Source organism: Anolis carolinensis, unplaced genomic scaffold (assembly GCF_035594765.1).
Source record: "Anolis carolinensis isolate JA03-04 unplaced genomic scaffold, rAnoCar3.1.pri scaffold_8, whole genome shotgun sequence".
In the NCBI taxonomy this organism is placed as follows: domain Eukaryota; kingdom Metazoa; phylum Chordata; class Lepidosauria; order Squamata; family Dactyloidae; genus Anolis; species Anolis carolinensis.
In genome coordinates this window covers 3,402,923-3,430,058 of record NW_026943819.1, presented here as the reverse complement: position 1 = coordinate 3,430,058, position 27,136 = coordinate 3,402,923, and the positions used below count along the sequence as shown (strand labels likewise).

General features: G+C 43.7%; 1 protein-coding gene across 1 annotated transcript; it reads right to left on the bottom strand.

Annotated features, from left to right (window-relative positions):
- Positions 1–500: 500 nt before the first annotated feature.
- On the bottom strand, positions 501–24,337 carry LOC100558102 (5-hydroxytryptamine receptor 3A). Its single transcript, XM_062961058.1, has 9 exons — positions 24,017–24,337; positions 12,715–12,881; positions 11,299–11,343; positions 9,548–9,657; positions 7,154–7,323; positions 5,715–5,875; positions 3,818–4,028; positions 3,429–3,662; positions 501–1,048 (listed from the first exon to the last, which is right to left on the bottom strand). The coding sequence occupies exons 1-9, from the start codon at positions 24,081–24,083 to the stop codon at positions 759–761; spliced, it is 1,455 nt and encodes a 484-aa protein (XP_062817128.1). The 5' UTR covers positions 24,084–24,337; the 3' UTR covers positions 501–758.
- Between the last annotated feature and the right edge of the window lie 2,799 nt (positions 24,338–27,136).

Below are 27,136 nucleotides of genomic sequence, written 5' to 3'. Positions count from 1 at the left end.
AGCTGCTATAAATCACTACTGACCGAGAGGTCATGAGTTCGAAGCCCGGGTCGGGTTAAGCCTCCGACCATTAATAGCCCCGGCTTGCTGTTGACCTATGCAGCCCCGAAAGACAGTTGCATCTGTCAATTAGGGAAATTTAGGGATGCTTTATGCGGGAGGCTAATTTACAACACCATAAAACTGCCAGCAAAACACGAGGAAAGGAATGAGGAAGTACAGCCACTACTGGACGGTGAAGCAACAGCTCCCCCTGTGGCCGGAATCGTGAAGCTGGAAAAATGTTAAAAAATGCCTCTGAGTCTGTCTAATGTATGTTGTTTGTCTGTTGGCATTGAATGTTTGCCATATATGTGTTCATTGTAATCCGCCCTGAGTCCCCTTCGGGGTGAGAAAGAAGGGCGGAATATAAATACTGTAAATAAACAAACAAATAAATAAATAAATGTTTTGATACGGCCGATGGGCTAATCAATAAAATGTGATGATCACTTAGGAGCTAGGGCACATGCCTATGTTTATTCGTAGCTAAGGTGGGCAGTTGAAGGCGGAATACACAACTCCATCAGGCAAGATTGGCACCTTGATAATAACCAGAGACACACTAACCAGTCTTCGGAGACACAGGGTTACAAGCCATGGCTGAGAATAGCAGATGGACCTCGGATCCCAGACGCCTGCGATTGAAATACAAGTCCGGAAAACTCACAGAACAGAAGGGCTTGCCTGGCCCATCTATGGGGCGAGTCCCGTGTCTCTCAGGCATACTGCCAGATGGACCAGAGAGTGCCCAAGGTGAGGCTGTAAGCCAGGACGGCGACCAGGTAGGCCCGGAAGAGGAGCACATCCAGGACGTAGCCCACTTGCAGCCACTCGCGGGCGATGTCGCGGAATTCGTCCCGCTTCTCCAGGAACTGGCGGATGGAGGCGATCTCTTGGAGGATGTTCTCCACCACCAGCGAACCCTCCCCTTGAGATGTGGCTGGAGCCCCACTTGCGCCTCCTTCGTAATCACGGATGTTCTCACAGTTGTAGTGGTTCAGTTTGGCTAAGAGAAGCGGAGGGAGATGAACAAGCTCGTGAGTAAACAAAGAGCAACGATGGAGGAGGTGCTTGAAATCGGAGGCTCCAACTGAGTTCTGGAGCCAAGGGTTGACTTGTGGCTAAAATCCCATTGATATAATGTGCACAAACCTCCCTTACACATACAACTGTGCAGAGGCGGTCCAACCGTAAGGTGAACTAGGCACTTGCCGGTGGTGCCATCATCCTGCCTCCTTCTCCTTCGGGCCTCCTGGAGCCCTTTGGGGCCTTCAGAGATTGTGAAGTCTGTGGGAACTTGGAAGCTAGGTAAGTGGGGTTTATATATCGGTAGAAGGTCCAGGGTGGGAGAAACAACTCGTCTTTGAAGCAGGTGTGAATGTTGTAATTAATCACCTTGATTAGCATTGGCTTCAAGGCCTGGCTTCTCCTTGCCTGGGATAATCTTTTTTTGGGAGGTGTTAGCTGTCCCTGATTGTTTACTGTCTGGATTTCTCCTGTTTTCAGAGTGTTGTTCTTTATTTATTGTCCTGATTTTAGAGGGTTTTTTTTTATACTGGGGACTATCTGGGTTATCTAAGTCCACACTGCCCTATATCCCCGTTCAATGTTTGGTGCTAAATTCACAAATATAGTAATTCCTACATAACATTACCATGTATTGAACTGCTTTTTCTGTTGATTTGTTGTAAAACATGATGTTTTGGTGCTTAATGTGTAAAATCTTAATGTAATTTTAAATTTAATAGGCTTTTTTAAAATCCCTCCTTATTATCCAACATTTTCGCTTATCCAATGCTTTTATTTTTCAGCGATTGGTTGGGGGGGGGGGCAAAATTCTATTTGCCTACACTTGAAAATTACCTAGGGCCAGCTCTGACGGTGCCTCAGAGACAAGGGAGACTCAAAATCCTAATGGTCTGTGCTTTCTTTTTTTTTGCTCATAGCATAACATGCATATTCAGTTCGCATTTGTTTAAGTGGAGTGCCACAAATTTTCAACTGCACATTCCGAGATGGCGCATTAAGGTTTTCCCAGGGCCTTCAATGTACCATTAGATTCACTAGGATTGCAGCAGCAGATTTCCCATTTCCAAGGGTGCCGCCCTGGGAAAAAATGGCTGGAGAATAACAACAATAACAGAGAATCTAGAGATGTGCCTTTGCAAAACGCACCACTAGATTATCTTGTGAACCTTTTGCAAAATACGTACTTATTAGATTCTCTCCTTTTGCGAAACACACAGGCTTTTGTTCAATGTTTACATTCAGTGCATCTGTGCGCAAAGAAGAATCGCCTTTTTGTGCAGATGCTTTTGAAGAAATCATGAACCATCACAACCTCAGCCAATGGGGAGGTGATGAACATTACATATTAGTTATCTCCAAACCAAGGTTTACCAAAGAAAGAAACTAACTGGGACCTGGTAAAGGACTACTTAAAACAAACGAAATTTGATCCTATCTGCTGAACAGATACAATCTTAGAGACTGATGAGGACTAAGGGGATGTGATGATTTACCAATTTCTACGAACACCTAATTTTTTAAAAAAAATCTATGATGAATCAGTTAAAGTTAGCAGGAAGTCAACATTTTTTTCTATTTTTTTCTTTTTACCATATTTTAAAATATTTTTCCTTTTTCCTCTTTTTTATTTTTTATTTTTCTTTTTCTCTTATCTCATTTCCTACTTTTTTAATTTATTTATTTACAGTATTAATATTCCGCCCTTTTCAGGGCGGACCACATTATATATTATACATATAGGGCAAACATTCAATGCCCATATACACATAGAACCGAGACAGAGACAGATGCAGAGACAATTTAACCTTCTCCTGAGGGGATGTTCAATTCTGGCCACAGGGGGGAGCAGCTACTTCATCATCCACTCTGACGGGACTTCCTCATTCCAACGTCGTAAATTAGTTAAATTTGCCTCCCCAGTTTATAAGTGGTACCTTATTTCCTACTTAATAGATGCAACTGTCTTTCGGGTTGCTAGGTCAGCAAAGAGCAGGAGCTATTTTTTATTTCATAACTGACGGGTGCTCACCCCACCATGGGCTGGCCTCGAACACATGACCTCATGGTCAGAGTGATTTATTGCAGCAGGCTGCTCACCACAGCCCGGCCCTATAAACAAATACTATAAACAGATAGTGTTCTCACACTTTCGATGTGAACATTCTATTACTTGCTAATTCATACTTTTTTATCTTCAAACATAAAATTTTGAATAAAAATATTTCAAAAAAAAACAACCCAATGGGGACAAAGCTTTGGAGATGGTTTCTCGTTGCATGTAAAAATTGACTAACAACGATCCCCACTTGGAGTCCTTGGAGTTGCATATTGGTTTGGGGCTCTGGGTTTGCTCTGACCTGTGCTGTCATTGTTCTCCATGTTCCTGGAGATGTCGGAGCTCTGGGTGCGGACGGGGCGGAAGGTGTGCCGGTCCCGGATGCAGAGCAAGACGGTGGCCCGCTCCAGAACCCAGCGCTTGACCCATTCGGGGACGTGGGGCTGGAGGTCCTGCTTGTGCACCAGCCGCACGATGAGGATCGTCTCGGTCAAGCTGATGACCAGCAAGGCCATGCAGACCACAAAGTAGACTCCTATAGAATGGAAGCAAAGGGCATTTGGCAAAACCACAGAGGAACAGAGCCAACAACTCTTTTCTCCCTACCCACCTCCCTTTTGAGTGCACCAAGAACTTCCAGGTTGGACTGGCAGAGTTCTGTCAAAACCCACCCATATCTTTCCAGGTTACCTATGAGAGGCGTCCCAATGGCGGTGGCTGGCAGAGTGTCGGACACAATGATTAGGAAGACCGAGTAGCCCAGGAGCAGGGTGATCTTGAAGGAGACCCTCTCCCCGCTGTCCGGAGGCAGGTAGAAGCCCACAATATCCATGACCATCAAGAAGATGCTGGGCATCAGCAGGCTGACGGCGTAAAAGAGCGGGCGTCTCCGGATGACCACCTGCCGGGACGCAAAGAGGCACAATGAGACTTGGCAGGAAAGGAGCTACCTTGGGACACTCCCTAATGGCTGGCTGGCTCTCCGTCAAGACCATTAAGGCTCCGCGAATGCTTCTCCCGCTGGGCGCAAGCGAGGCGAGCCAAGAGCTCCATTGGTGCCTGGCTCAGTTCCTTCCTGGCTTCCTTTGCCGTGGATGTTACTACACACTCCCTGTTTATGTCTGTGGATTCTGAACTGCAATAGCCAGGGCTAAGAAAAACTTAGTATAACTTTTTGAACCAGGAACTTGAACCCAGTCCTCTTTTGGAAGGGAACTGCTTCTTTTGGAAAGTGACAGGACACTTTTGTTGTTCCTATCCTCCTTGTCTATTATTATGTCCAAAAAGAATGCCCAAAGATGATGATGATGATATTTATTTATACCCTGCTTTATCTCTCCCGAAGGAGACTCAAAGTGGCTCAACATTAAAAACAACATTACGTGCAAGGTTTTTGTGGACGAATGGTTTAAGTATTTTTATTGTACTGTTTTAAATGTAAGGTAAAAGGTAAAGGTTTCCCCTGACGTTAAGTCCAGTCGTGTCCAACTCTGTGGGTTGGTGCTTATCTCCATTTCTAAGCCGAAGAGCCGGTGTTGTCCATAGACACCTCCAAGGTCATGTGGCCATGGGCAAGACTGCATGGAGCGCTGTTACCTTCCCACCGGAGCAGTACCTATTGATCTACTCACATTTGCATGTTTTCAAACTGCTAGGTTAGCAGGAGCTGGGGCTAACAGAGGGTGCTCATTCCGCTCCCGGGATTTGAACCTGGCACCTTTTGATCTGCAAGTTCAGCAGCTCAGCGCTTTAACACACTGTGCCACCAGAGGCCCCAATGTATTTATTAAATAATATTATAAATATTAAATGTATTTATTGTATTATGCTAAATTGATTGTTTTAATTGCCTATGTTTTATCTTTTGTACAGATTGTGAGCTGCCCTGAGTCCCTTCGGGTGAGAAGGGCGGCATAGAAATGATGGAAATAAATAAATAAATAAATAAATAAATTAGCATGCAATTTATAATATACAAATATGCAAACACTGAAACAGAACTAAATGTAAACAGTATTGAGAAATTCACAGTTAAGAACCATTAAAACATATTCAAACATCCTGTCTGAATTAAGAGGAGATTTTCTTATGCATAAAGTCAAGGCATTGCAGGAAATAATAATAAAGCATGTTTTGCGAAACATCACAATACAATATCAAGAGGTTACTTTGCAGCAACAAGCCAATTGAATCCAAATGCTAGTCCTTGTAGGCATCAACCCATTGAATCAATAGGATTTTCCTACTTATTCAGTGACTGAATCAAGGGTTCTACTCTAGTTGGCATGAATCAAGAAGATTCAAAACCACAATGGAAATCTGACTGACTACTTTTGTTAACATACATTGATTCCTATCTCAACAGTCTTCATTTTCTTTTAACTCATGGTTTCAAAATTATGAGCAAGGAAACTGATGTAATTTAGAAGTTCTAGGAAGTCTTTTACCATGATTGGAACGTCCAACTCTATGTCATACTCTATGTCCATCCCTCTTTCTCTCATCCCTTGCACCCATGTTGAACTTTCTGTTCCTTACTCATACCCTTAACTTCTTTCTCCATCCATCCATGGCAACCATGACTTACAAAGAACTTCATCTCAGCATAGGAATCGCTGTCCCCGACACTGAATTCTCTGAACTGGCTGAGCACGTGGAGGAGTTCCCATTCGCCTTGGTTCATGAAGACGCTCTTGTCGTGTTTCACTTCTTCTGGGCTCCGCCACAAAGAGATGTTGATGTCTCGGACTGAGGAGAGATAGACATCGAGAAGAAGAGGAGAGATGACGCCATGGTACATCTGAGCAACGAGCTGCAATCTCTGAATGCAGTTTGGCACCATTTGAATGGCCATAGCTCAATGTTATGGAATCCTGAGAGCTGTAGCATTTCTAGGTCTTTATCCATTTCCGCCAAAGAGTGTTGGTGTCTCACCAAAGCACCATTCTCTGCAACTCCCAGAATTCCATAGCATTGATCCACGGCAGTTGAAATTGGGTCAATCCGCATTCATTACACAGTGTAGATGCACCCCAAATTGGGAACCACAACTTCAGTAGACCCTTGGAATCCATTTTTGAATGATGACTCAACATGCATGCAGAACCCATGGATCCAATGGGCTTACTTTCGTTGAGGGCTACAAATAGGCTCCCAGTTATATTTATGGATCAGGTTGTTGGATTTTGGTTGTGTGTATATGAAATGTAAATCAAGTGTTTCTGCTGTTTTGCAAGTGTGTGTTTCAGCAATGAATCAGTTAACAGCAGGCCAGTTTGACTGACAGCCTGCTGTGACCTATGAGACATGATTTCCGGCCTTGGAGGTTGGAACTTCCTTTGGACTAAGGAATGTGTTTCTTATCTTTGTTGAACTGTGTGAGAGACGAGCTGAGCTGAAGAATGCCGGCTTCTAGTGATGGACTTTGCTGTTTGTAAATATCTTCGTAAATACAGTAGAGTCTCATTTATCCAACACTCGCTTATCCAACATTCTGGATTATCCAACACATTTTTGTAGTCAATGTTTTCAATACATTGTGATATTTTGGTGCTAAATTCTTAAATACAGTAATTACTACATAGTATTACTGCATATTGAATTACTTTTTCTGTCAAATTTGTTGTATAACATGATGTTTTGGTGCTTAATTTGTAAAATCATAACCTAATTTGATGTTTAATAGTCTTTTCCTTAATCCCTCCTTATTATCCAAGATATTTGCTTATCCAACGTTCTGCTTGCCTCTTTATGTTGGGTAAGTGAGACTCTACTGTATTAAATAAGTATTTGAACTTCAGACTGCAGATGTCTTTGAGTCTGACTTTGGAGGAATTGGTGAGGGCAGAAGTTCAGCAATTCATCAGGGTGCTGGTCCGGAGCTGTTGATCGATGGTGTTTGAAGAAACCCACCCACACGCACCCTGATCCCCTGGCTCTCCATCTTGACACAGGTTTCCTTCTCTCGTTTCCTCCCTCAACCTGTAAGAGGACCACAAGATGAAACCAATCAAAGTCATCTCATACTGTTATGGAGCCAGCTGGTGAAGGTCAAGGAGCAGTTCTGGACATCGAAGGGGAAGTTGTAGATGTCTAGGCTGCAGGCCGTGACCACCTGGACCGGCTTGAGGTTCCGTACTTCTCCATCGTGGAGGATGTAAACGTAGGGGATGTCGGGGGACTTGCCCACATCCACACTGCAGAAGGGAAAAGGTGGAGAAACACAATGACCAGAAGAAGCCCATGATAGATCACTCTTATTACAGTGAAGACCATAATCATAAATGTAATGAAGTGTGAATTTTTTAGTTTACAGATGTCATGTTTAATTGCATTTTAAAAGGGTCAATATTTCAGTTGCTCTGCACTCATGAGTTGGTTGCCATGGAGAAGGGGGCGAACCAACTGCCGTTTTGGTGGAGAAGTGCAGGTTTGAAAAAGAAGCAGTGAGTCTGTGCCCTGATGAGGTACAGTGAAGACTGATCCTCAGTTGAAGGGATCAGGGAGACTCAAATGCTTATTTTTGAGTCAATTTAAAATAAGTTTGGTGACTTATTTTAAGGTAGTCTGTCTCCTGATGAGGAACAGATAATCTGTGATTGTAATTCACAGGGTGACTGCAGTTTAGAGTAAAGAAAGAAGTGACATTTTAAGAAGTTTGAAATACCTCATTCTAGCCTTGCAACTGTTAACCGAAGTGCCTCTAAAGAGAAAGTTACTGTAACCATTAAGCTTTGTGCCAGAATAAACGTGTTATTGTTCTTTTAAGCAGCTCAGCTTCTGTCATATATATTACCATCAAAAACAAACAAGAAGAAAGAAGAAAAACAAAATTTAAAAGGTCTCCTCTCTAAGTAGCTAGTGGCTATATTTTCTCATAGTGGTGGCAAGCGTGGATAATCCCCTTTACATCTGGTGGCCGCATTATAAACATCTTTACACCCGTGGCAGCGGTTATAATATAATCATATCATTAAATAAACATCCAACATCTCTTCTCCGCACTAAACAAAGGACCACAGGTCTTCTCTCCAGAATCCACATATGAGGATACAACTTGACAAAGGTGGATCTCAGGAAAGGTAACCTTTGATAACAGTTTTGAGGATCTATCAACACCAGCACCATCATTACTTGGTGGATTTAGGTGTTGTAGTCCAAAAGCAAGCCCTTTCAACATCATCAAAATTAAAATGTTGGTGTCTTATTATAACAGAGCACCATTTCGTATCTCCTCCAGTTCTAGAAAACCTCACAAAATGTATGACGAAAACTAACTACAGTAGATTCTCACTTATCCAACACTCGCTTATCCAATGTTCTGGATTATCCAACTCATTTTTGTAGTCAATGTTTTCAATACACTGTGATATTTTGGTGCTAAATTCGTAAATACAGTAATTACTACATAGCATTACTGTAAATACAGTAATTACTACATAGCATTACTGTGTATTGAACTACTTTTTCTGTGGTGCAGGCTGGTGAGCAGCCAGCCAGCTGCAATAAATCACTCTGACCAAGAGGTCATGAGTTCGAGGCCAGCTCGGAGCCTGTGTTTGTCTTGTCTTTGTTCTATGTTAAAGGCATTGAATGTTTGCCTTATATGTGTAATGTGATCCGCTCTGAGTCCCCTTCGGGGAGAGAAGGGCAGAATATAAATACTGTAAATAAATAAATAATAAATAAATTTGTTGTATAACATGATGTTTTGGTGCTTAATTTGAAAATCATAACCTAATTCAATGTTTAATAGGCTTTTCCTTAATCTCTCCTTATTATCCAACATATTCGCTTATCCAACGTTCTGCTGGCCCGTTTACATTGGATAAGCGAGACTCTACCACTTTGAAACCACATTTGATATGCTGTTTTGGAAAGGCCAAGGATGTCTTTTGACTTGAGATAAATGATATGAGCAGGGGCTCATCTTCCGCAACCACATGGGGGGCTTTCTAGTATTTGCTAAGGTCCAACAAACGGTAGCAACCAGAGGATACTTTGCGACAATAAATCCAGTCTCTCTGCTTTGGATGTTATTCTTTCTTCCAAGTTGATGGCTTTGCAGCTGCCCCTCCATTATCTCCCTCCCTCCTCTTTCTCTCCTTCCCAAACAAAGACTTCCTCCGAACAGTTGAATCCCACGCCAAATACAACCAAGGTAATTATGAGTGTTTATAGTTTCCCACTACTGGAACCAGACCAATTTCCCAGCCTTCTCCCCATCTGCAGCGTACAGTTACACAGAAGACCGAGCCAGCTTTGAGCCAAAGCATTGCCAGGAATACAAAATGGGAGAAGTCACGGGGACAGCGGAGAGGAAATTAGGCCAAATCCTCCTCCTCTTTCTCCCAAAACCTGAAACATTGTGGAAGAAAGAGGACCCGCATGCCTTTCCCCCCAAAAGAGCACACTACTTACAACTCATTGATCAGAATATCTGGCACCCAGATGGCATCAGTGGGAACAGACATCTGGGTGATGTTGTCAAATTCCTCAGGTTTCCATTGAAGAAACTCATCGACCCATTGCTGCAGAAAAGAGGCAAGAAAGGTTTCGTCCAGGGCCAAAACAAGAGATAAACATAGGATAATATCATCGCCATCACAATCACCATCATCATCATCATCATCGCCGTCATCATCATCATCATCATCATCATTTGGAAAGAACACCCTGTTCCACCAATCATGCCTTCTTCTCTTACATTGAGCAACAAAAATATGACTTCCTTTCCACAACACTATTGTGATGTCTCAGGCACCTTTGGCCCATGACCCCGCAGCCATCATAGATCAAACTGAAGAAGATTTGGGCTTTCTTCCATCTCAGCAAGATTCCGTCCCTTTCCAGATGTCTCCTGTTGACATTTCAGTGCCAGAGCCAATTAGGGATGCCCTTGAAACGGAGCCTGTTTCTCCGGAAAGCTTGGTGTTTGATAGAAGGGCTTTTCTCAAAACAGATCGCTCCCAAAGGCAGATTTTAAGGAGAAGCACGAGATTAGCGGAGAGAGGCGATTGTGGCTAAATCGGTTCCCTTGGGAAGTTTCATGGAGGCAGGCATCTGGTATGATGTTGAAACAGCTCCGTTCTCTGGGAAGATTTGGGGAGTCAAACACCTGCTTGGGGGGAGCTCTTGAATTTCAATAAAAGTTCTGCACTGAGTTTTCCCTATCTCGGAGTCAACGTGACTATTGAATGAAGAACATCGTCTCTTGTTCCTGAGCTTCCAAGCGGCCCACCGGCGTGTTTACTCACGAGTAGTCTGGGAGTTGCGTCCCACTCCTTGCCAAGTTTGGACTGCGTTTCAGATCCACCACGAAATACCTTGCCTAGCCTTGAATCCTTGTTCTGGACTTTTTCAAGAATCTTCCTGCGGAACCTTACTCTTTCCCCACTCAAATTTCCAAAGAGTTTGAGTGTTGTTCGGTTATTTGGATTATAGACTTTAGACTCTAATACTGGACATATAACTTCATTTCATTGGACTAATTTTGATCTTCTCTAAAAGGTCAACTATATACTCTGGACTATATACTCTGCTTATTTTTGTTTAGAACTTTTATTGCTTTAATAAAGATATTAGATTGTTTATTGGCCTCCATGTTGGTTTCCAGTGTTCACGCTGCTTAGGGGTGTTGCAACTATTTTCTTCCATGTTCTCCATCCTCACCCAACTCCTGCCCAGAGCCAGAAGAAAGTTACATTTGAAGGGAATAGATGTCAAGATTCCCAGAAATAGCTGAGTAGCTCTGCTGAATGAGGCCGTTTTGGATATTGTTGACCCAAATAGTCACTTTTCCAAACTTTGCTCTAAATGTCCATCATGCTCTCCCATCATGCTGCTTTGTTGTGCTGCTTTTTCCAGTCCAGAAGGACAAAATGTAAGAATCATAGATCTCATCCATCTTATACTGAGAAACATAATAAGGAAAACCCATCATGTCCAGTGTCTGATCTAACTGAGAATATGGCTGGACTTCCAGGGGAAACCTAGCCATGGGAAAGGCACCGTGAAACCAAATGAAAAGAACACCATGGAAGCAATGTATTGAGACCATCAGGTAGATGTAGATCAATGTCTGAGCATCTTGGGATCCAAAGGACCACACAGACAAGATGAAGAGGAAAAATAGGTGCCCCAAAAATAACATGGAGAAGTCATCTTCTTACCTGCCTGTACCAGATATACGTGGTCAAGACTTGGTTCTTTTCATCCTGTCGAAAACAAAAACAGAGATTAGGCTGGTGGAACACAAGGTCTGCTTCCTTCATTAACCTTCTTAAGTTGTGTTGGGAGGAGTGTGATGGCCAAATCGAGGAACATTAGAAAGGGTCATCTCCACAGCTTTGTGTTGGACCTCACACTTTGAGTACAGGAGGCATCAGCTTCAGTTCCTGCCATTGAATCAATCTCGGGATCTCAGTGACAAGACTTGAGGTGCAAAACCCTATCAGAGAACTTGTAGAGTGGTTGCCAGTTATCCAATAAGAATAATAATTTAAAAACATGCAGCTGAAAGAACATTGCAGTTCAACTGCTAAAGAACCTGAGATGTGGCCACCAACTTCAAAGAAGGAGAAGTCTATAGACAACACTGAGCTGGCAGACCAACGGTGTATTGCTATTAACGCAGTTCAGGCATCCCAATCACTAGTCTCAATTAACGTAGACCTCTCAAATCAATGGAAATTGCATAAGCGTTGTCTTAATAACTTCCCATTGATTCCATGGATCCACTGTAGAGCCACTGAGTGTAGACTACATGTAACACTTGGCTTAGAAACATCAACAAGAAAGGAGGTGAACGTTGTGAATGTTTCACAAAAGAATAAATCTTGAGAGGCTAATCATTGAAAAATGGTCTGCATCTCCCATCGTCTCACCCAGCAGGGAGAAAGCTTTTAGCAATCTTGTGAAAGATAATGAAATGCACGAGGTTGCCTTCCCTAATTCTTATATCCTTTTAGTCACCCAGTTTATGGCATGATCCTTTATTTGGTGGGTGAAATAAAACGATCACTTCCCCAAATATCCTCGTCCATGATATTTTCCTTCAGTGCCCAAGTTTCTAGCATTGCAGAAACTTCAAAAATTGCTCCTACTTTTGAAAAGTTCTATTTTGTAGTGACAATATTCCCTTGTTCACTATCGGCCCCTTTTCTCTGGATTCCTAAACTCTGCTTACGTTCTGTGGAAACTACTTCAAGTGCTAGAAATTCAGGGATTGAAGGAAAAGTTCACGGGAGAGAAATATTCTCCTTTTTTCTTTCAATCTCTGCATCTCCATGGGCCAAAGTGACGCTTGACAACCAAGCTGATGGTGCCTCGCAACTAACAACTGACAGCTCTTCAAAATGGAAAAAAAAGAGGACTTCGGAGAGATGCTGAGCTCAAACCTCTGAACAAAAGCACAAAATTCGCAAACGAGCCTGTTCTGTTGTGGAAATCTCTATGGAGACTGTCAAGAGCCAAGGAGGCAAGAAAACGAGGCGACTCCCCCGCAAAATTGGAGAGACGCAACCCAATCCTTGTGGATTGTGCCGATCCATAGTGATCCATTTGAGAGCAAGGAAGAAGGCACCTACCACGCTCAGAATGGCATAGATCATGAGGTCGATGGCCACGTTGGTGGTCTTCCTCCAGTTCCGGACGGGACGGACCCCCTTCTTGTAGCCGGTGAATAAATAGTCGGAGAGCATGCGCAGAGCAGGTTTGCTCACATTGGTGATCTTGCTGGGAATCTTTGGAGGTGCTACAAAGGAAAAAGATACTTGTCGCACAGAGAAGAGTCACTTCTCACGAAGGAGAATTCCTTCATGTAGCAAACCAACATCCCATCTCCTAAAATGAACCTTTTGGGGTTAAATTTGTTGTGGTCATCTCTGAGCGGTTAGACTCAATTTAACCCTCTCTGGGGGAGATTCCACCAAAATGCAGCAGAGTAGCAAAAGCAAAGCTTCCAAATGCAACAGTTACTTACACGGGGCGAGCAAGAGAAGCCTTTGATCATTTAGTATTGCAAAAGGACTGCAGAGTCTCAATAAAAGTTCAAAAAGTATTTATTCAGGAAAAAAGAGCTCCATTGTAGATAAAAAGGCTTGGGAGCTGTCTAGTCTACTCTAGACTGGTTTCTAAGGAAAAATAACAAACATCTAAATAGTTACATCTTGACAGGAGAGATGGCGAGGTGCTTCTTGTTAGCTAGAAGAACAAAGGAAGAAGAGAGAACCAAAAAAGGTTCTGACCTCAAGGTCCAGTTTATTGGGGCTATAAAAGACATTCTGACCAATGGGAAGTTAGTGTCCCTAAAGATTCACATTTCTACTCACATCAAAGTAAGGGATGTGACGTAAACAGGATAGAGTGAAACACAGTAAAGCCTGTCTAGGCATGCTTTGGAAACAGGGAAAGGATTCCCTCAATCTAACTCTATCATCTATCTGACTACATTTAGACTTGAGTAGTCCAGGGTGATTCCCAACAAAATTTCCACACCAGTTTGAAGTGTGAGTCCGTATGTACTTAACCAGAGATTGCAGATGAATGTACTTATTACCACATCCCTCAAACTACACGTGGTTCATCTACAGTAGAGCATTCTAAACCATGTGTTGCAACACGTTAGTGTGTCGGCTGCATTAAGGAGGTCTGGGCTGGAGCACAGCTGGCAAATCAACGGCTGTAATAAGATCTACCAACCAAAAGGTAACCAGTTCGAAGCCCGATCAGAGTGAGCACCCGACCGTCAAGCCCAGCTCACTGTTTACCTAAGCAGTTCAAAAACAGCTTGGAGCTGTAAGTAGAGAAATTAGGTACCACTAGTTAGCGGGGGAGGTATTTTACGACACCATAAAGAACAAGTCCTAAAATATGATGACCAAAAGGAAGGTGGAAAGAGGATGTCCTGGTGGCTCTTCATCATAGAGAATGGAGAAACAGCACCACCTGGACTGAATCCAAACTCAACCTCCAAGTCATCAAAATGGATTTTGAGACAACACAGAGATTGGAAAAACTAAGGAGCAGGAAAGCACATCTGCTGTGCTATATAAACCTTCCTTGCTTAGTTTCTCCATACCTCACAACCTCTGAGGATGCCTGCTATAGATGTGGGCGAAACGTCAGGAGAGAATACTTCTGGAACATGGCCATACAGTCCGGAAAACATACAACAACTCTACCTCCTTTCTGTCTGTTCTGTTCTGTCCTTTCTGTCCAAACGGCATTGAATGTTTGCTGTGTATGTGTATTGTGATCCTCCCTGAGTCCCCTTGGGGAGATAGATAGGGCGGGATATAAATATAGTGTTGTTGTTGTTGTTGCTTGTTAAGAGAAACCTCTGATTCTATGTAAAATCAGCAAAAAAAAATCATACATTTAAAAGGCTTTTATGAAACATGTTGCATCCCCATATGTGCCATCTTACTTATGTGTCGCAAGGGGTTGCTTTAATCTCTTTCTGATTAATAACGTTGAATTACTGTGTTTCAAAATAATGCCTGTCTTAAGATTTCCCTAGCCTAAAATGATTCATTTTAATATATTGGGTTTATGGTTCCCGTCCCCTTGATCTGGTCATGTAAGTGTGATTTATTGTTATAATTGTATTATTTTACTTTGTTTAATAATGTGTATTATGTTGTTATGTAATGTTTGTGTTTGCTTTTATGACTGTAAACCGCCCTGAGTCCCATCCGGGAGATAGGGCGGTATATAAATAAAGTTTTATTATTATTTTTATTAAGTGGAGCCCCGGCGGTGAAGTGTGTTAAAGCACTGAGCTGCTGAACTTGCAGACCGAAAGGTCTCAGATTCAAACCCTGGGAGTGGAGTGAGTGGCCGCTGTTAGCTCCAGCTTCTGCCAACCTAGCAGTTTGAAAACATGCCAATGTGAGTAGATCAATAGGTACAATTCCGGCGGGAAGGTAACGGCTCTCCATGCAGTCATGCCAATGGCCACATGACCTTGGAAGTGTCTATAGACAACGCCGGCTCTTTGGCTTAGAAATGGAGATGAGCACCAACCCCCAGAGTCGGACACGACCGGACTTAACGTCAGGGGAAACCTTTACCTTTATAATATTAATGCCGGCCACATGATCTTGGAGGTGTCTATGGACAATGCCGGCTCTTTGGCTTAGAAATGGAGATGAGCACCAACCCCCAGAGTCAGACACAACCGGACTTAACGTCAGGGGAAAACCTTTACCTTTATAATATTAATGCCGGCCACATGATCTTGGAGGTGTCTATGGACAACGCCGGCTCTTTGGCTTAGAAATGGAGATGAGCACCAACCACCAGAGTCGGACACAACCGGACTTAACGTCAGGGGAAAACCTTTACCCTTTTTTAAAATGGTGTAATGTTTGGAAAGCTCTGATCTACACTGTAGGATGAATGCAGCCTGACCCCAATTTAATAAACAAGGCTCGATACAATGTGACTCCAAACTCTTCCAAGCTCTCAAGTAAGTGGGTTTCAGGACCGGCGCTTAGTGCAACTTTGCGAGCATTGGAAAGGAACACAGCCAAGTCACCATATGAGCTCCTGTGCGGCTGCTGCTGCTTTGCCTGCCTCGTGTCTGTCTCCGTTCATGACTCTTCACCCTGGGGCACAATTCTCTCTCCCCAGCCGGCCCTAATTGGCATAGATCTGCCCAGGCCTGGGGGGCCTGCAGCTCAGAGGAGGCTTTCCACGCAGACCCCTCTGCCTTTTCGCTCTGCCTGGTAATTCCTCCAAGTTGGCTGGGCTCACGAGCGCCAGGCAGCAGGAGAGAGAGGAGACCGAGGAGGGCAGAGGAGAAGGAGGAAAAACAAATTAGGGAAGTCGGCAGAAAGCAGGCCGGCTTCGTGGCTTCATCGCCCGCACAGCAGGCTCTGCCTTTGTCTTTTCCCAAATGGCCAACCGCCATGTGCCGAAAGCTACATCTGCAGGCCCAGCGGCTCCAGGCAGGTTGGTTGTGGAGTCATGATGGGAGCATTGCCATCATGTGGCACAGAAAAGGTTATTTTGTGCAAAGGTAGTTAGGTAAGGTTTTCCCCTGATGTTAAGTCCAGTCGTGACCGACTCTTGGGGTTGTTCATCTCCATTTCTAAGCCGAAGAGCCGGCGTTGTCCGTAGACACCTCCAAGGTCATGTGGCCATTGGCATGACTGCATGGAGTGCCGTTACCTTCCCTATTAATCTACTCACATTGCCATGTTTTCGAACTGCTCGGTTGGCAGGAGCTGGGGCTAACAGTGGCCGCTCATTCCGCTCCCGGGATTTGAACCTGGGACCTTTTGGTCCACAAGTTCAGCAGCTCAGCGCTTTAACACATTGTGCCACCAGGGTGGCATCTACACTCCAGAATTAACCCACTTTGACACCACTTTCACTACCACAGCTCATTGTTCAGTAAAAGTCAGGGTCTCAGTTCTCTCCAACTTCCCAAGATATACAGATAAGACATCAGAACCAAAATGGGCTCTCAGTGCTCTCCCTGCAAGTCGCTTCTGGTTTGGAGAGCACCGAAACCCCATTGTTGTTCTGATATCACCTGACATCCGTCAGGAAGTCACAGCCACTAATGAAAGGACCAAGGCATGGACATCTGCAGCTCATCCTCTGTTCAGATATCAGCCAGCAGGCCAATGCCTTAAATCAAGAAACAGCTTCCTAAGATCTACAGAGATATTCACAGGAAAATCTCAGCAAGCAAGAGTCCAAAAGTGGCAGGCTAAAACCCAGAACCTTAATCAGTGGCTGAGACTGGATGAGAAACTCCCCCCTGGGCACACAGACTTGGAAGGCACCACGAGATGCAAATCCAGTCTTAGAAGATGGGGCCACAAAGTTTGATTGTAGGTGAACTATAAATCCCAGCAAGTACAACTCCTCCGGTGGCTCAGTGTGTTAAAGCGCTGAGCTGCTGAACTTGCAGACCAAAAGGTCTCAGGTTCAAATCCGAGGAGCGGAGTGAACACCCGCTGTTAGCTCCAGCTTCTCCCAACCTAGCAGTTCAAAAACAGGCCAATGTGAGTAGATCAATAGGTACCGCTCCGGCGGGAAGGTAATGGCGCTCCATGCAGTCATGCCAATGGCCACATGACCTTGGAGGTGTCTATGGACAACACCGGCTCTTTGGCTTAGAAATGGAGATGAGCACCAACCCCCAGAGTCAGACACAACTGGACTTAACGTCAGGGGAAACCTTTACTTTTACCTACAACTCCCAGATGTCAAGATCTCTTTTCCCCAGACTCCACCAGTGCTCAAATTTGGTGGAGTTTGGTCCAGATCCATCATTGTTTGGAGTCCACAGTGCTCTCTGGATGTGGGTGAACTACAACTCCAAAACTCAAGGTCAATGGCCACCAAACCCTTCCAGTCTTTTCTGTTGGTTGTGGGAGTTCTGTGTGCCAAGTTTGGTTCAGTTCCATCATTGGTGAAGTCCAGAATGCTCTTTGATTGTAGGTGAACTATGAATCCCAGCAACTACAACTCCCAAATGTCAAGGTCTATTTTCCCCACACTCCACCAGTGTTCACATTTGGGCATATTGAGTATTCGTGCCAAGTTTGGTCTAGATCCATCACGGTTTGAGTCCACACTGCTTTCTGGATGTAGGTGAACTATAAATCCCAGCAAGTACAACTCCCAAATGACAAAATCAATCCCACCGCCAACCCCACCAGTATTCAAATTTGGGCACTGAATGAAAATACATCCTGCATATCCGATATGGATATTACGATTCACAAGAGTAGCAAAATGATAGTTATGAAGTAGCAATGGTTGCGGCATTAGGAAGGTTGAGAATCACTACCCTAAAGGCACTCGTTCCTGTCTGATTTGGGGAGCTAAGCAGGATCAAACCTAGTTAGGATTAGTATGGGAGACCGCCAGTGAATCCCATGCACTGTAGACTCTAGAAAGGAGTGGCAAAACCACCTCTGAGTATCCCTTCCATAAGTAAAAACTATAAGATTCATTGATTTCCAGAAGTAGCCAAGTGAGCTGAAAGCACGGAACAATGAAATTTCAAGGCTGAGATGTATTTCTTTGCTAATTTCGTTCACAAAGGAAGCAATGAATAATTTTATCAATGTTCACCCTGCACACTTTTCCAAAACTATTCCCAGGTCCGGACTTATTCTGGGCAAAGTGTATTGCATGGTATCGTTTGCTCCATGAGCTTTAAACGCTCCTCAACCGCCTTGCATTTCTTCAACTCCTTTGAAACTCTCTTTCCTCAACGAGCCCAATTGATGTACTTCCAGTCAATGTGAATTATTCAATTAGTGTTTTTAAAATGAGTTGATTTAAACAGCTGGCTGAATGAGGAGGGGGAGGAGAAGGGACTTTCTTCAACACAAAACACTGACCTCCCCTTTCAAAACACTACATCTCCCAGAAGGGAAATGAATCCTTCTCTCTCTTCCGCCCCCATATTTTCTGCCTGCAACAGATGGGAGTGGGATCTCAGGGAAAAAAACGAGGCTTGTTAGTTTCCCTACAAAACAAAGAATGTTGTTTGTCGGCGAGAAAGGGCAAAGAGACAGATCATGTGGCTGTTGAGAAGCTCTGGACTGAGTCATGCTGGAACGGAGCTGAAGGCCATGAATCCCAATTAAATCGGTTCCCCCAAAATGAGGACCATCAAGGATGGGCTCGAATGTGTCTAGAAGTAGCAACTGAGCAAAACACGAGGAAAGGAATGAGGAAGTACAGCCACTAGTGGACGGTGAAGCAACAGCTCCCCCTGTGGCCAGAATCGTGAAGCTGGAAAAAAATGTTAAATGCCTCTGTGTCTGTCTATACTGTATGTTGTTTGTCTGTTGGCATTGAATGTTTGCCATATATGTGTTCATTGTAATCCGCCCTGAGTCCCCTTTGGAGTGAGAAGGGTGGAATATAAATACTGTAAATAAATAAATGCCTGGAAGGCAATCCCTAAGAGGAATGGATAGAGTCATCATTGAACATCTGGAAGGATGCCATGTAGAAGGTGAAAGAGAGCTTCTTTTTGGCCATTTCGGGAACAAGGGCATAGACCAATGCATTCAAAATACAAGAGAAAAGTTGAGATGATCCACCTGAACGTCTTGAGTGGAAGAGATAGTGGAATGGACATCTCAAAGAGAGGTGGGCTTCCGTCTTTGGAAGTTAGGTGGACATCTTGAAGTTCTTCTGTTGTGTCTTTCTGCATCACAAAGGGTTGGACTAGATGGCCCTTAGGATCTCCTTGAACACCATGATTCTAAGGAAGTTTGATCTAGAACCATCTCCTGTTTGGAATTAAATCTCCCATTCTTTGGCCAGATAGGAACCATAGACCAATACATGTAGAAAGTATCAAGAAGGGCTGCTTCAAGGCCATAACAGGAACAAGGGCATAGACAAATGCATTCAAAATACAAGAAAGAAGTTGAGGGTGGAACAAGATGATCCACCTGAACGTATTGAGTGTAAGACCTTTTGGATAGTGGATTGGACATCTCAAAGAGAGGTGGGCTTCCGTATTTGGAAGTTGGGTGGACATCTTCTTGAAGTTCTTCTGTTGTGTCTTTCTGCATCGCAAAGAGTTGGACTAGATGGCCCTTAGGATCTCCTTGAACACCATGATTCTGTGATTCTAAGGAAGTTTGATCTAGAACCATCTTAACCTATTTGGAATTAAATCTCCCATTCTTTGGCCAGATAGGAACCATAGACCAACACATGTAGAAAGTATCAAGAAGGTCTGCTTCAAGGCCATTTCGGGAACAAGGGCATTCAAAATACAAGAAAGAAGTTGAGGGTGGAACAAGATGTTCCACCTGAACATTTGCAAGAACCTCTTGAGTGTAAGAGCTCTTGGATAGTGGAATTGACATCTCAGAGAGAGGTGGGCTTCCGTCTTTGGAAGTTGGGTGGACATCTTCTTGAAGTTCTTCTGTTGTGTCTTTCTGCATCGCAAAGAGTTGGACTAGATGGCCCTTGGGATCTCCTTGAACACCATGATTCTGTGATTCTAAAAAAGTTTGATCTAGAACCATCTTCTTCCATCTGGAATTAAATCTCCCATTCTTTGGCCAGATAGGAACCATAGACCAACACATGTAGAAAGTATCAAGAAGGACTGCTTCAAAGTCCCTCTCTCTTTACATCTTTGGAAGTTGGATGGACATCTTCTTGAAGTTCTTCTGTTGTGTCTTTCTGCATCGCAAATGGTTGGACTAGATGGCCCTTGGGATCTCCTTGAACACCATGATTCTGTGATTCTAAGGAAGTTTGATCTAGAACCATCTTCTTCCATCTGAAATTAAATCTCCCGTTCTTTGGCCAGATAGGAACCATTTCAACCCATGTAGAAAGTATCATGAAGAGCTGCTTCAAAGTCCCTCTCTCTTCCGTCTTTGGAAGTTGGGTGGACATCTTCTTGAAGTTCTTCTGTTGTGTCTTTCTGCATCGCAAAGAGTTGGACTAAGATGTCCCTTGGGATCTCCTTGAACACCATGAGTCTGTGATTCTAAGGAAGTTTGATCTAGAACCATCTTCTCCCATCTGGAATTAAATCTCCCATTCTTTGGCCAGATAGGAACCGTAGACCAACACATGTAGAAAGTATCAAGAAGGTCTGCTTCAAGGCCATTCCAGGAACAAGGGCATTCAAAATACAAGAAAGAAGTAGAGGGTAGAACAAGATGTTCCACCTGAACATTTGCAAGAACCTCTTGAGTGTAAGAGCTGTTGGACAGTGGAATGGGCATCTCAGAGAGAGGTGGGCTTTCATCTTTGGAAGTTGGGTGGACATCTTCTTGAAGTTCTTCTGTTGCTTCAAGGTCCCTCTTTCTGCGGGTGATGAAATTCTTCATTTATGGTTTTGCTTTATGTGCTTATATATGTATGCATATGTCTGAGTGAATTAGTATGAACTCATATTGTCTAGAGGCGGATTATAAGAAGTCACATGGAAAGAGAGGAGAGCTGTGTGTGAAGTGGGAGAGAAGAAGTCAAGAAGAACGGTCATTGGGTCTTCCTTGGAGATACTAGCAGGACTGTGACTGTTTTCCTGCAAGATAGGAGGTTGGAATGGATGGTTCTTGAAGTCCCTTCTAACCCTGTGATTCTATGATTCTTTGGAGGGTTTGGGACAATGACAGCTCAATTGATGAAGACCCATCGGTGAACAACCCAGCCTCCCTAGATCAAAACAAATGCAACAAATGCTCTACAGCTTTTGACAACAACATCAATCACCCGTGCCACAAGAAGGCACCCATCAACGTGGGGTTGAAAGGCCACTTGGGTGCCACCAGCTGCTCTATCTCCTCCTTTTAACACTTCAGCATTGAGATGGTTACCTCAACTCAACAAAATAAATCATACCATTCTAGAATGCTTGAACTTCTCCATGGTTTTGGAAAACCTTCCTTACAAGGAAATTCTAAACACTGTTGGAGGTTGTTGTTCTTTGGGGGCAGCAAGGAGTCATGGGTGGAATTTTGTACAATTACATACAGAGCAGAGAAAGTGGATAAGATGCAACGTTCACTCCTAATGTCAGAACTCAGGGTCATTTAATTTAATTCATTGGCAGCACGTCCAGGAGAGATAAGAAAATACTTCATTTATGGAATTATCTGCCAGAAGATGTGGACGTGGTTGAGAAGCTTTCAAAAAGTGGCGAATCTCTCAATAGTCACTCATGATGATGTTCATATTCAACATCTCATGTTTGGAGACATGTCCACCTGTGAATCTCGGTTCAATGAGAGAGGGTTATCCCTTAGAAGCCTCATTTGTGAGCTTCCTCAGTGGACCTTGAATTGTTGTTTTGGGCAAAAGGAAGCTGCACCTGATAGACCTTTGGTTCTTCTGAGGCTCTCATGGATGGCTGAGTTCTCAATTCTTTTGGATATAGCCCCAATGGAAATGCATCAGACTCAAGTGCCATGGAAGAAATATGGTTTCTGACTACCAATCGACATGGAGAAGGAGCTCATGAAGCAGAATTTGAAAAAGTTACTTTTTAAAGACACTGGACAAGTTAGTTGAGGAAACACTTCAAGGTCTTCTTCATGATTGTCTTCACCTATCAGAGAGGGGTTCATCTTGGCCAATTGTCATCCACATTTTGAGTCATTGATGGCACAATTCTTTATTCTGGAGATTTGCCGTTTGAGAGTGGCTTCCAAATGTGTCATCAGAAGACCATCTTTTGTATTCCCACCTTTCAGGAGCTTCACAAACCTGTTCCCACTACTTACAAATGGAATATTGCCTGATTAACAGATGATCATTAGCGAAAAATGTCTTGCGCTACTGGGAACAAGCTGTTCCTAACACTTCTGATGTTTTCCAAGAATTCTGGTCTGCTACCCTTCTGAGGAACGAGATACACAAGGCTGGGTCTCCTACATTTAATTTGGTTTAGATGGATATGTGTTGCTTCTCTGATTCCAACTGAGATCAAACTCAGGATGGCTCTCAAAGATCCCGAGTTGATATCACAAAGGTTGACAATGAATGTTCTCTACTAAATACGTAACATGGGACATTATGGTCCACTAGGTTCATCTCAAAGGGATGCAGTTCTATTGATTGATTGATTTACTCCTTTGTTTACATATTTACATGTTTGCCATTTTATGTTGGAATCCGCCCTGAGTCTCCTTGGGGAGACAGGGCAGAATACAAATAAAGTATTATTATTATTATTATTATTATTATTATTATTATTATTATTATTATTATTTTATTATGACACAGCAAACAAGATAGATATGCTGGATTTCATATCACAAAATCACAAGTCGAACACTTCCCAAGTGTTTAGGACTGTGTGATGTATTTTCGGATGATGCATGCAGATCCCAGTAGGGTGGCCTTTTGCAGTTGCCAGATCGTAATTTTGTCAATGTCTATTGTTTCCAAATGCCGGCTGAGATCTTTTGGCACGGCACCCAATGTGCCCATCACCACCGGGACCACCTGCACTGGTTTCTGCCAGAGTCTTTGAAGTTCAATCTTGAGGTCCTGATAACGGCTGAGTTTTTCCTGTTGTTTTTCATCAATGCGACTGTCACCTGGGATGGCAACATCAATGATCCAAACCTTTTTCTTTTCCACAACTGTGATGTCTGGTGTGCTGTGTTCCAGAACTTTGTCAGTCTGGATTCGGAAGTCCCACAGTATCTTTGCGTGCTCATTTTCCAATACTTTTGCAGGTTTGTGATCCCACCAGTTCTTTGCTGCTGGCAGGTGGTACTTGAGGCATAAGTTCCAATGAATCATTTGGGCCACATAGTGTGCCTCTGTTTGTAGTCTGTCTGTGCGATTTTCTTACAGCAGTTGAGGATATGATCAATGGTTTTGTCAGCTTCCTTGCACAGTCTGCATTTTGTGTCTTCAGCTGATTTTTCGATCTTGGCCTGAATTGCATTTGTTCTGATTATTATTATTATTATTATTATTATTATTATTATTATTAATATTATTATTATTATTATTATTATTATTTATATCTCAATATTTATATCTCCCCTGACATTCTGTAGAGGAGCATGCAGTGGAACCAACACCATCCATGTGGAACCATGGCAAAACTAAAAATGATTGCACAAGGCTAACAAAATATCAAACAGTTTAACATTTTTGGTGCTGTGTGCCTTCCAGTCATTTTGGAGTCACAATGACCCTAAGACTATAAATCACACCAAGATGCATTCAGAAGAGGTTTGCCATTGCTTTCCTCTGAGGCTCAGAGAGTGTGACTCACCGAAGTAGGTTTCCATGGCTGATCCATGGTCTCCAGAGTCATAACCCAATGCGCAAACCACAACGCCATTAAAAGCAGTGGAAACACTTGAAAACAATTGCAAAATCCCCTCCAAACTTTCCCCAAAGTTCCCTCCTTACCTTTGCTTTGCAACCGAGGAGCGAAAAGGAGCAGCAAGAGGGAAATCCACAGAGCGGAGGGAGCCATGGAAGCTTTTGGAAGGAGAGGAGAAGAATCCGCCAAATTCCCGAGTCCGTCTGATCCGAGCAATGCCTTGCGATGGTTCCCTGGCACCCTTTCCTCCTCCCCTGCCTTTCCTTCTGCGGAGAAATGAAACACAATTAAGGACAGAGAGAAAAACAGAGAGACTTCACTCCCCTCCTTTTCTTGTTTTCCCCCAAACTGTTGGATATTCCTTTTTCTTTTTTTCAGAAATGCATAATTAATGTTGCCGTCTCTGCCTCTCAATCTCTCAATCTCTCTCTGCTGCCTCAAGTTTCAAGTCGAGAGGAAGGTTCACCCACCCACCCATCCATCCAAGCTGATGTCATGGAAAAACGATCGGGATTAATACACGAAACGGGGCAGAGAAAATGGGGAGACGGCAAAAAGGGGTCACCTGTGTGGCACTCAACCCGATCGTCACCTAAAACCATTGTCTGTGCAAATTGATGGGGTTGTTTTAGGGCTATTATGGGTGCATTAAGGTATCCGGTGTTGCGATTAGGATGAGATACATTGGCTACATTCAGATGTCATGGTGAAGAGGTTTAGATGTTCCAGTGAACCAGTGGACATAACCGTTGGAGTTATTCACTCCCAGGAGAGGCCGCAAGAACAATCCAAAGACCTGAAGACCTCAACGGCGGATCAGGCGGAAGACAACATGGTACATGTTACAATGGCTGTGAAGACGGAAGAAGGTTGCAACAGATTGAGAAGCCACCATCATCATATTGACCATGCCATTGGTTGGGACTCTCACTCTGTGAAGACTGTGTGTTGATTGGCTGTGCGTCGGCTTCCACACATTAAAAATAACCCACACACAGGTGTCTTCCAAGAAAAACAAAAACCAACCCTGACCGGGACTGCCTTCCACTTGGAAACCGATGTCCTCACTGTGGAAGAACATGCGGGTCAAGAATAGGGCTTCACAGTCACCTAGACACTACACTTGGAAGGCCATCGTACTCAGACAACAAGAGATCACCTAAGTAAGTACCGGTAAGTAAGAAACACCAGATACATCTACAATGTAGAATGAATGCAATTTGACACCACTTTCACTGCCGTGGTTTAACGAAGGAAATCATGTGAGTCAGTGTGGTCCCACCTTTATTTACTTACTTACTTACTTACTTAGGCGATCCCTCTTAGTTCAAGGAGGATTGTCTTCCATCTCTGGTGTCTTGGGGGTGGGTTCTTAGGTGGCTGAAGAGACCGATTCATGTTCTCCCACAGTGAGGACATCAGTATCCAGGTTTCCAGGTGGAAGGCGGTCCCGGTCAGGGTTGGCTTGACGGGCCTTCCTCTTGTCACGTTTCTCCCTTAAGCCCTCCATTCGTGCCTCTTCGAACTCCGCAGCACTGCTGGTCACAGCTGACCTCCAGTTAGAGCGCTCAAGGGCCAGGGCTTCCCAGTTCTCAGTGTCTATGCCACAGTTTTTAAGGTTGGCTTTAAGCCCATTTTTAAATCTCTTTTCCTGCCCACCAACATTACGTTTCCCGTTCTTGAGTTCGGAGTAGAGTAGCTGCTTTGGGAGATGGTGATCTTTGGGCATTCGGACAACGTGGCCTTCAGTCCAGCGGAGTTGTTGGCGTAGGAGCATCGCTTCAGTGCTGGTGTTCTTTGCTTCTTCCAGCACGCTGACATTCGTCTGCCTGTCTTCCCAAGAGATTTGCAGGATGTTTCTGAGGCAACGCTGATGGAATCATCCCAGGAGTTGAGTGTGATGGCTATAGACCGTCCACATTTCTCAGGTGTAGAGCAGGGTTGGGAGGACAATGGCTTTATAAACAAGCACCTTGGTATCTCTACAGATGTCCCAGTCATCAAACACTCTCTGCTTCATTCTGAAAAATGCTGCACTCGCAGAGCTCAGGTGGTGTTGTATTTCAGTGTCGAAGGTAAACTAAAGGTCCCACCTTTAGTTACCCGAGGGCCAATCAAACTTTAGTATAGGAATGTGAGGGCCAGAGATATTCCAGGAAGAAAATGAATTCTTAAAAACTTAAAGCAGTGAGAAGGGTAAATAATTTTTTCCAAATGTTAAATTAAAATATTTTTCCAGTAAGAAGGTCAAGGGCCAACAAAAAGGAATTGGTGGGCCGCAAGTGGCCCGTGGGCCGCAGGTTGGATCACACTGATGTAAGTTGCAGTTTTACAAGGCTTTCAGGCGTCTTTATCAAAGAGTGCTGGTGCCTCACCAAACTACAACTCCTAGGAGTCCATAGCTGGGAGCCATGGCTTTTAAAGTGGTCTCAAACCACATTAATTCTAAAGTATAGAGGCATCCCTGCATTATATAACACCTTCCCAAGGGAAACCTGCCTGGCTCCATCCCTTACAAAGAAACTATATTGTTCCTTCTGTCCCGGGGTTACTTTTTAAAGGCGGCTTCTCAAATCACGGATGATTATTTTTCTATACTTTTTTTAATGCACATCCCTTTGGAGCAGGACTGGAGGTCTTTGAAATAAATAATAATGGCAACAATATTAATAATGAGCATTAAGTCATCATGCAATTGTGCAGACTGGCATTTCCCAGAACTGCCGTTGCAAGAGACTATTAGAGATGACAGACCGCAGTTTTGTTTTTCGGAGTGTATTTTTAGCCCTGGAGCATTGCAATCCCACCTGACTTTTTGATGGTTTGTAGAGGCTTAGATCCAGGATCTGGGCACAAAAAGACCCGATATCTGAGGGTCTTTCCCAATTCCTCCATAGATGACATTTCAGGTCTTTTGCAAAGTCTCCTAAACTGTGGTGCCACGAATATTTATATATTAAGGCAGAGCACGAGCCCCTCTAGCCAAACTTGAAGATTTCATCAATGTTGATAGGATTAGCCTGTCACTCCTAAAAAGGAGTCTATTTTCCCCTTGTTTTGGATATCTAATGAGTCTTTCGGACCAATGTTGTGTCGCATTACCTTTGTGCCCGTGCTCCATCCGTTTGGGGCTGTTAACAGGACGGAGCCCTTTGTGGCCCATCGCCGATCAACTGGCAACCTCCCAATCAGATTTCCTCTCTGAA